General features: G+C 35.5%; 1 protein-coding gene across 1 annotated transcript; it reads left to right on the top strand.

Annotated features, from left to right (window-relative positions):
• The first annotated feature begins 646 nt into the window (after nucleotides 1-646).
• Nucleotides 647-8,057, top strand: LOC145555792 (RNA-dependent RNA polymerase 1-like). Its single transcript, XM_081617514.1, has 5 exons — nucleotides 647-897; nucleotides 2,679-3,235; nucleotides 3,849-5,725; nucleotides 6,181-6,331; nucleotides 7,022-8,057. The coding sequence occupies exons 2-5, from the start codon at nucleotides 2,714-2,716 to the stop codon at nucleotides 7,850-7,852; spliced, it is 3,381 nt and encodes a 1,126-aa protein (XP_081473640.1). The 5' UTR covers nucleotides 647-897; nucleotides 2,679-2,713; the 3' UTR covers nucleotides 7,853-8,057.
• The last annotated feature ends 832 nt before the right edge of the window (nucleotides 8,058-8,889 follow it).

Below are 8,889 nucleotides of genomic sequence, written 5' to 3'. Positions count from 1 at the left end.
ATGCTTTGCCACATTAAATTTAGCGTCTTAGTGATACATGCATTATGCTTTATGCTTAATGGTAATAACAATACTACAAATCCTCTCATGCCATTTGTAAAGTCCCAAAAACTTAAAGAACTTCTAAAAATTTAAAATTAATTACTACCTCCGTCCCCGAAAGAACGATCCATTTGACCTAATTTTAGTCCCAAAAAGAATGACCTATTTGCATTAAAATCCCCACCAATTTGCATTAATATTTGTACAAAATTAGCTTTCCTATATAAAATTTTGTTTTTCTATGTACTTTTATTACTTTATCTCTCTACTTTTTCACAAACCCCATGTAAATTTATCTTTCCAATATACTTTTACTTTTTTTTATTACCTCCGTTATATATTATTTGCAACGATTAGACATTTTTCCTCTCTTCTTTATGTCAAATCGTTGCAAATAATATGTAACAGAGGAAATATTTAACTTTCTTAATACCCGCGAAATCAACTCAAATGGATCGTTCTTTCGGGACGGAAGGCCTTAATTAATTAATGTCGACTATAGTTTAAAATTTACCCGGTAATACCCAAAGTCACCAAGGTTTAAAAATATCGGTACCAAACAACCAAAAAACACCACCAATGAAACGAAAAGACGAGGAAAACAATGTACGTACTAAATCAAATAATTAGGTTCATTTTTACACATCACTAAAGTAAAAGAAAGAAGAAAAGAATTATTCTTCAATCTTTAAAAATTTTAAAAAATAAAATTGACCTTGACGTTGACGAATGACAACTATATTGGAGACCAAAGATCATAACACTCCTCACTCTCTTCTTCCCGCTTCGCTCCCATAATTCCATCTTTCTCTCTCCTCCAAATGATCGTTGCAGTTTTTCTGATTCTTGATTAAGGTAATTATTCTTTCATTTTCATCTTTTTAATTCTGGGTTTTCTCGTTTTAATGGGGTTTAATGCAAGATTATTGGGGTTTTATTTTTCAATTTTACGTTTTTTTTTTTTTTTTTTTTTTTTTTTTTTTTTTTTACTATTTACAGCAATTTTAATGGAATATGTTTTTAGGTTTTGATTCTTATTGATGTTGACTGAATTACTGGTATAAAGTTATAAACCCTGTAACTTAGTTTTGGGTAAGGAATATAAGATGAATTAACTTGATTTAGTAAGGTTGAAATTCATTGATTCATGAATCATGATTGTTGTATATTTATTTTACCTTTTTATAGTATTTAGCATATTCGAAAACCTATGATCTTAAGTTGGTTTTGTTGCAATTATACTTTGCACTTTTTTTTTTTTCTTTTGAGGGTTGTGAGGTATAAGTGTGCCTAGTCAAAATATAGGAGTACTAATTAATATGAGACGGAGGGAGTACCATTAGTTACTTGAAATCCGGAATTACCCGGATAAAGTAACTTAGAATATGGAAAAATAGAACAAGATTTGCAAGACTCGTAGATGCGTTAGGCGTTTCCCTCGTGAGGACCAAGGAGGGTCTCCTAATGGCGCTTTTTCCTTACCTTTTCGAAAAATATTTTTTTCTGAACAATAAGATATCTGATTTAATCAGAGTGTATTAGAAGAAAAAATTGATATATAAGGATCAAGGGTTAACCCTTACATGCTTCAATTTCCTGTTTACAATAAAATATATTATATGTTGGGGCCGTTTCAATGTTTGAATAGCAATATGTCACTAAAAATCATTGTATATCAATGTGATGATCTCTATATGTTTATTGTTAGCAGTGGTGATTATTATCAAAATAAATTCACATGTTCTAAGTAGTTTAGATGATTTATAGTTTGAGATAGCTCTTTAATTTCACTTGAATCATTGGTTGAACTATGTAATTCAGATGTTTCTGAACAGGGGATTCATTTGTGTTCTGCCTGTGGAATTGTTTCTTTCCTACAAAGAAAAATGTCTTCCTTTCTGTAAGAAAATTAGAAGTCTTTTTTTCCTTAATTATGTTGCTTATGCAAGCAAATAACTCAAATAGGCAGAGTTTTCGTTGCATTAAAAGATGTCCAGTAAATGGGTTACTTTTTAAAGCAGTGATTGGAAGTGTTTTGGGTACCTTGATGCTGGTATAATTGGAAGATGGATCCACTCTCATATCGTGTACACTAGGACTAGGATATAACATTCTTTAGATTTTTCGTGAGTTATTTTGTTCCCCTTCTCAATCTTTAAGAAAATTTTGAGTTATTCAGTAAAAAGTTGTATGTAACTATCTTGTTCAGTGATGGAAGCTTTATCATCATAACGGAAGATCTATAAGCTTAAGTGGTATGTTCATTTTTAGATGTATGTTTCTCAATCCATGCTCTTAAGAGTGAGATTGTGTTAGACATTAAACTGCCTTTTTGAACTCTTAGCTGCATAATTGACTACCCTTTTTCCTCAGTTATCTTGTCTTTGGAGTTCAATTTGCCACTTTGCTGGTAATCATGTTAATTAATCTAGCTGACTGCCCTGTACTAATGCAAAGTACTTGCATTTATTTCAATTGAGTCAATAACTTTGACTCCAAATGTTGATGTAGTAGATGATATATAATATACTGAGATCTTTGTTGTTTTGGAAAAATTTGTATTCCATTTCTTTGTTGTTGCATGCGTGAAAATTGGTGCTGAGTATAATTGTAATCTCTGACTTGGCATATTGCAGATTTGCAGTAACATTGATAAATTTAGCTCATCGTCATGGGTAAGACACTTCAGGTGTCTGGTTTTCCTTCCACTGTTACAGTTGAAAATGTCTCTGCATATCTGGAGGATAAAACTGGTAAAGAAACTGTTTATGCTCTGAAATTAAGGCAGTTTAAATCCGGTGGGTCAAGGTGTTATGCTATTGTGCAATTCACTTCTGTTAGGATGGCAAATCTTATCCTCAGTCTCTCTCAGCCTCCAAATAAACTTTGGTATGGCTCCAATTACTTGAAGGTACGAGAGTTAGATAATGATATTGTGCCCAAGCCAAGAATTTATCAACATAAAATGGACGACATAACGCTTCATGTTGGATGTCAGACTTCAAATGACAAGTTCAGAGCATTTTGGAGAGCTCAGGATGTTTCTCTATCGTTTGGCTCAGGATTGAGGAAGTTATACTTCTCCTTAAATTATAATTCTAAGGAATATAAACTTGAACTTTCTTATGAGAGTATTTGGCAGATTGAGCTACGACATCCACATGGTTATCATTTGAAGTATCTTCTAATTCAGGTTTTGTTTTAATCCTGGTTATCTTTTAACAAATTATTATAACTTTGATAGCTGAAGAAAGTGTTCTTTTGACATTATTTTGGTACATGTTCGGCATATATGGTTCAATAAAAAAAAAAAAAAAAAAAATATAATAGATCTGAGGCTCTCTCTGAGGTGCATTATTAGCATGTGCTCCCATTAGTTAGTCATATATTTCTGTAATATTATACAAAGCAATTTCTTTTGATGGCAAATTAGCTAAATAGTAAATAATGACAGTGGATTCCCCCCCCACCCCCCCCCCCCCAGTTTCTTGGCATAATTGAGATACAAATGGCTCTCTGCTCCTTGATGGGGCCAAGTGAGAGCTCTCTTTGTCCTAAAAAATTTGCTCCTTTTGGGTTCTTGTCTTGATTCATATCCCAAGAATTGATCACGACATCATTCTAACAAACAGTTGACTTCAAGAATCTTTAGGCTATTTTGATTGCTTATTTAATGGAGAATATGACCTACATCTTTACTTAGGTTTTGGTTGCATCTGTTTTTCCTTGATTACTTGTAGCCAGCAGGTTATCTTGGATTAAGGAAATTTCTGATACTCTGAAATCTGAAACTTTGAACTTTTCAGCTGTTTTGGGCTCCTCGGATTTTTGAGAAGGATACATGCTCTCTTGGACTGATCTTGGAATATTTCAAGGATCAACAAGATGATCAATGGAACAGGACGACAGATTTCACCTCCTTAAGCTTTATAGGGCAGTCATCAGTTTTATGTTTGGAGCTTCCATATAACTGCCAACTACCAGACTTCAGAGCTAACTTTGCATATTATAAGGAGGATGATGGCCAATTTACTGTAGAAAGTGGAACTACCTTCTCCCACAACATGGGACTTGTTCCGATAGTGGCTCTTCCAAGAGGAGTTGATTTACCTTTTAACATCTTGTTTAAGGTAAATAATTTGGTTCAATCTGGATGTCTTCCTGGCCCTAACCTTGACCGCAGTTTCTATCAGATGGTTGATCCGAGGAGAATCGATATGGCTTGTATTGAATATGCACTTGAAAAACTGTATTTTCTGAAGGAGTGCTGCTACAATCCAGTTGGGTGGCTAGGTCAACAGTACACCAAATACCTTACATCTAAGAGAAGCCCTGAGAAGCCAACCCTTTCGTTGGATGCAGGGTTAGTTTATGTACGCAGAATTCAAGTAACCCCATGTAGAGTGTACTTTTGTGGCCCAGAGGTGAATGTTTCCAATCGGGTACTGCGAAATTATCCTGATGACATTGACAACTTCATTCGCATTTCTTTTCTTGATGAAAATCTGGAAAAATTATACTCGACAGATTTATCTCCACGTGTCTTATCTGGTCCTGAAAAGCGAACTGAGATTGATAGAAGGATTCGTTCCGTTCTTAGAAATGGTGTACATATTGGTGATAAGAAGTTTGAGTTCCTGGCCTTTTCATCTAGCCAATTGAGGGAAAACTCTGCATGGATGTTTGCTTCTAGGTCTGGATTGTCTGCTGCAGACATCAGAAATTGGATGGGTGATTTTAGAGAAATAAGAAATGTTGCAAAATATGCTGCCAGACTTGGTCAATCTTTCGGCTCATCCACGGAGACTTTAACTGTTCCTAAAGCAGAAGTTGAGATGATACCTGATGTGAAAGTAATTTCTGGGAGAAATACGTACATCTTTTCAGATGGTATCGGGAAAATATCTGATGATTTTGCTTGTAAAGTGGCAAAAAAATGTGGTTTCAGCTCCACCCCATCTGCCTTCCAGATTAGATATGGTGGATTTAAGGGTGTTGTTGCTGTTGATCCCCTGTCATCTAATAAGTTATCATTGCGGAGAAGCATGCTTAAGTATAAATCAGATAACGATAAACTGGATGTCCTGGCACATAGTAAATATCAACCGTGTTATATGAATCGTCAATTGATTACTCTCTTGTCCACTCTTGGTGTGCACGATCGTGTATTTGAGAAGAAGCAAAGAGAAGCATTAAATCAACTAGATGCGATCCTAAAAGATCCGCTGAAGGCACAAGAAGCGTTGGAGCTTATGTGTCCTGGGGAGATTACAAGCATTCTCAAAGAAATGCTCACATGTGGCTACAAGCCTGATGCTGAACCATTCCTTTCAATGATGTTGCAAACTTTTCGGGCTGCAAAGTTGCAGGAATTGAGGAATAAATCAAGGATATTTGTCCCACGTGGTAGAGCGATGATGGGATGTCTGGATGAAACTAAAACCTTGGAATATGGTCAGGTGTTTGTGCAAGTTTCAGGTGCAAGATTTAGGAATGTTGGTAATGAACTCCTTACTTGCACTGACTATGAATATGAACCCAGTAACTACGTTGTGAAGGGAAAAGTAGTGGTTGCAAAGAACCCTTGTTTACATCCTGGTGATGTCCGTGTTCTGATGGCAGTAGATGTACCTGCTTTGCGTCACATGGTTGACTGTGTCGTGTTTCCACAGAAAGGAAAGAGGTATATGAATTACTTGATTCTCATTTCTCAACTATCTCAAACTTTGTTGTCAACACATCAGTTCAGTTCTAGCAGATTTGTGGTTGTCTTTAACTGATTCTGAATTGAAGCATGTATGTTGTTAGTGTGCTACAATGCTGGGGATCTTACTGCTGCTCAATAGTGTAATTATTTATCAGCTGTCATGATTTCCTTATCTATGAACTAATCGTCCTTTTTTCTTGCTCAAGAACAGTTTCTCATGTGACTTTGCAGCTATACTTAGCGTATTTATCTCATTTATATTATCTTCACAATTCCATGCATGATTTGTTAATAAGTATATAGTGCAATCAAAGTAAACACTATTTTGATCAACACAAGTTATTGCAAAGAATGGATGCCACATGGCTTGGCCTGCGACTTTGAAATTTGTTCTCAATTATGCTTTCCTTACACATTAATGTAAATTTCAGGCCTCATCCAAATGAATGCTCTGGAAGTGATTTGGATGGTGATATATACTTTGTTTGTTGGGACGCTGAGCTGATACCACCTCGCCAAGTTGAACCTATGGATTACATTGCAGCTGAAAGCGAATTACTGGATCATGATGTTACTATGGAGGTTGTTTCTTTGCCTCCAATCCTTTCTAATTTATTTATTTATGGACTTTATACTTTTAGTTTGCTGATCGTAAGCATCTGCACTACAATCTGTCTTTCTTTCTGATCAAGCCCTATTTCTTATATGCTAGCTTATCAGATAATGGGAAATACATCCATTTATTCAGGTTTAAATATTGATGATTGTACATTAGCTTATTGCAACCCTCATAAATATCGGTGTATAATTAAGCTGATGCAAATCCTGATAGAATGGCTACCTGATACATAAAATTTTGCACCTTGTTACTTTTGGAATATTATTAAGTGAAATTGAAATAATACAGAAAGATAAATTACACTTAGTTTGTTTCAACTTTTAACTATATGAGTATTATTTAGTAAAATGTAGCAACCATTGTGTTTTCTTGCCCTTGTTGATGATATTGATATCTCTTATCTTTTCATGGTTGGTTTATAGCCTCGATAGTCTATTATTCTACACCCTACAGTACTCCTGCTTGTTCATTCCGTTGTAGTTTATACAGGATTACAGGAGTCTAAACTTTTCCTTCTGCAGATGAATTATGAAGTTTTCACTTTTCATATCTAACATTATTTTCCTATGTACATATCTTAAGGGAATGAGTAGCTGAAAATTTGTTCTCTGTGCTCAACTTGTATCATAATGGTATATGTTATTATCGTGCAGGAAGTCATGGATTATTTTACCAACTATATAGTCAACGACAGCTTAGGCCAGATTGCTAATGCACACACAGCCTTTGCAGATAGGGAGCCTTTGAAGGCAATGAGTGACCCTTGCATACAGCTCGCTCAACTTTTCTCGAAAGCTGTTGACTTCCCCAAAACTGGTGTTGCAGCAGTTAGACCTCCTTCCCTCTATGTGAAAGAATACCCTGATTTCATGGAAAAGCTTGATAAGCCAACTTACGAATCACACAACATAATTGGCAAGCTGTTTAGAGAAGTGAAGGAACGATCCCCTAATTCAAACTCTATTAGATCATTTACCAGAGAAATTGCTGCACGTTCTTATGATTCCAGCATGGAATATGATGGATTTGAGGATCATCTTGATGATGCTGAGTTTTACAAGAGCCAATATGATTATAAGCTTGGTAATCTAATGGATTACTACGGGATCACCACTGAAGCAGAGATTTTGAGTGGGAATATTATGAGAATGTCGAAGTCCTTTGATAGAAGGAAGGATGCAGAAGCTATAACTGTGGCTGTCAGGTCTTTGAGGAAGGAAGCTCGGGCATGGTTTAATAAAAGCGAATATGACTCAGAAGGTGACGACCTGTATGCAAAGGCATCAGCTTGGTATCATGTGACGTATCATCCAACTTTTTTTGGCAAGTATAATGAAGGGATGAATCGGGATCATCTCCTTAGCTTTCCATGGTGTGTTTATGACAAATTGATCACCATTAAGAAGAGGAACAGACGGTCTCATGCTTCACAGTTGGAAAGCCTGGAATACCAAATGAGGAATGGATTCAATCTTAATGGTTAAAGATTGTACTTGTATCGGTATGTTACTGAACCTCATCTATCATCCATTTGTAAATTTACTCGATATCTTTTATCGTGCATTGTTATTTAGAATCAAGAACCCTTCTGTTAAATATCTTGGTTTTCCTTGCTTGTCCACATGATTATCTAAATAGGACTTTATAAAAGTGTTTCACCACTGAATTTTCCATTAGATTTGTAAATATCTATACTTGTCAGTTTCTTTCAAATCAATAGTGAGCAAGTTCACTTTTCTTGGCACCTCTAAATATAGGGTTGGTGAAAGTTGACTCGGCCCAATAACTTGTCATTAGATAAGTGGATTCAAACTGAGTTGTTAACCCATTTAAGTACTTGAGTTAATCCTATCATCGATTAAATCAAATGAGTTGGGTTAAGGTTGAAAATTTCATTCCGAAAATAGCCAACCATTCGGCTACTTGGCCATTGGGGGGAAATGACATGACAGAAACTAGTTAGTGGTAGGATTGAAAGGACTGAAAGGTGAGTGGCAGTATCCTCCATTTGGTTCCCCATGCTATGTTGTTTGGCGAGTGGGCGATGCTTCTCACAAATCACGGATGAACAAAGTTTCATTCATTATTAGTCAGCTAGCATATGATCATCATAGAATAGACATCCAATAAATTAATGTAATTATAGCATATAAGAAGTATATATGCAATTTGGTACATTTCTTCTTCTTTTCCCATAGTATAAGTCACGTTTTATTTATCTATGAAAATTATTGGCACAACATAGTTCAAATGGATAAATGCAAACGCTATTTATATATTTTAGAAGAATGTGTTGTGAATTGTACCTAATTGTTGCAATTTGAGAAGGAAAAATTGTGATAAACATGTTTTTCATGGGTATTGCCATACTGGGAAATGCATGAGGAAGACACTTTATTTTTTAGTATGCCCCACCGATTCACCTAAGCGATCCAACCTAGGTCACATACCTAGCTTATGCGAGTTTAGTTCCAAACAAGAGTTTTCTATATTGGAGACGTTCGAGTTTGAAACCTCCCTG

Source organism: Chenopodium album, chromosome 8, assembly GCF_948465745.1.
Source record: "Chenopodium album chromosome 8, dcCheAlbu1.1, whole genome shotgun sequence".
Lineage (NCBI taxonomy): Eukaryota > Viridiplantae > Streptophyta > Magnoliopsida > Caryophyllales > Amaranthaceae > Chenopodium > Chenopodium album.
Note: the sequence above shows the minus strand (reverse complement) of the source record. Positions and strands in the feature narration are given on the sequence as shown.

Excerpts from the sequence above, each read along its gene's own strand:
- LOC145555792 (XM_081617514.1), top strand. The coding sequence starts at position 2,714 with ATGGGTAAGACACTTCAGGTGTCTGGTTTTCCTTCCACTGTTACAGTT. Across the intron at positions 3,236-3,848 it reads TGAAGTATCTTCTAATTCAG|CTGTTTTGGGCTCCTCGGAT; the intron begins GTTTTGTTTTAA and ends TGAACTTTTCAG. Across the intron at positions 6,332-7,021 it reads ATCATGATGTTACTATGGAG|GAAGTCATGGATTATTTTAC; the intron begins GTTGTTTCTTTG and ends ATTATCGTGCAG.